This window comes from Fibroporia radiculosa (genome assembly GCF_000313525.1).
Source record: "Fibroporia radiculosa TFFH 294 genomic supercontigs, scaffold7846, whole genome shotgun sequence".
Taxonomy (NCBI): Eukaryota; Fungi; Basidiomycota; class Agaricomycetes; order Polyporales; family Fibroporiaceae; genus Fibroporia; species Fibroporia radiculosa.
In genome coordinates this window covers 3831-4671 of record NW_012133450.1, presented here as the reverse complement: position 1 = coordinate 4671, position 841 = coordinate 3831, and the positions used below count along the sequence as shown (strand labels likewise).

The 841-nt window shown below is 60.2% G+C and overlaps 1 protein-coding gene across 1 annotated transcript; it reads left to right on the top strand.

Annotated features, from left to right (window-relative positions):
* Positions 1-131: 131 nt before the first annotated feature.
* Positions 132-629, top strand: FIBRA_06536 (uncharacterized protein; the record flags this gene model as incomplete). The annotated part of the gene is made up of 2 exons (XM_012328257.1): positions 132-305; positions 372-629. The coding sequence occupies 2 exons, from the start codon at positions 132-134 to the stop codon at positions 627-629; spliced, it is 432 nt and encodes a 143-aa protein (XP_012183647.1).
* Between the last annotated feature and the right edge of the window lie 212 nt (positions 630-841).

The following is an 841-nucleotide window of genomic DNA, read 5'->3' as shown; positions in this document are numbered from 1 at the left end:
TGGCGGTACATCGGGAGGGCGAGCCAGCCGCGCGCGTCGAGCGCCCGCTGCCGAAGGAGGAGGCGCCAGGCTCTGCGACGTCCGGTGCGGCAAGGGTGTTGCGTGCGGCGGGGAAGATGCGCGAGGGCAGCATGAGCCTGAGCCTTGGCGGCGGGAGCCCGGAGCGCCAGAAGAGCGACCGTGAGCGAGACGACGGGGATGCGGAAGACGAGAGGCAGGATGGTGACATGTTCACGGATGCGGACGGGTGGGTATATGGGGACAACAAGTGGGAGGGTGCGAGTGGGAAGGGTGGGATGGGTAAGGTGAGGGTGTCGGTCTGTTTACGCTTGTCTCTGTCTCTGACCCAGCGATGTCCACATCCCGCACAGTATACGCGCTTCAGGCGCTGGACACGCATCGCTGTCCTTAGCGAAATCGTTGAGCCAGTCGGCCCGGGTGAGATGGGCGTTCGCAAGGATACGCCACAGGACGATGCGAACGGACTTTCCGTTGCGGCGTCGCCTGTGGACGCGCCCGCGCTCCCTGAGTGGCAGCCTGTGCTGGGTAGGCCAGACAGCCTGGACAAGAAGCTTCCCGGGGAAGTCGACGAAGACAGGCTGCGGCGGCGGTCGAAGGGCGGTAATTGAACTTATTTCTGGCCCTCGGTGACTATTATGGCAGTGCAGTCAGGCTATCTATCGAGTGGAGTCACCGTCCGTGGTGCCTCGAAGAAGGATGCTCTGGAATGATCTTACAAATTGTTCTCAAGCATCCATACTGTCTCTTTTCCGAATTTGAATATAATCTTTCCTGTGCGGTTGGACCTCTTTTCATATTTTGCCTCACGGTTAGTCTTTCA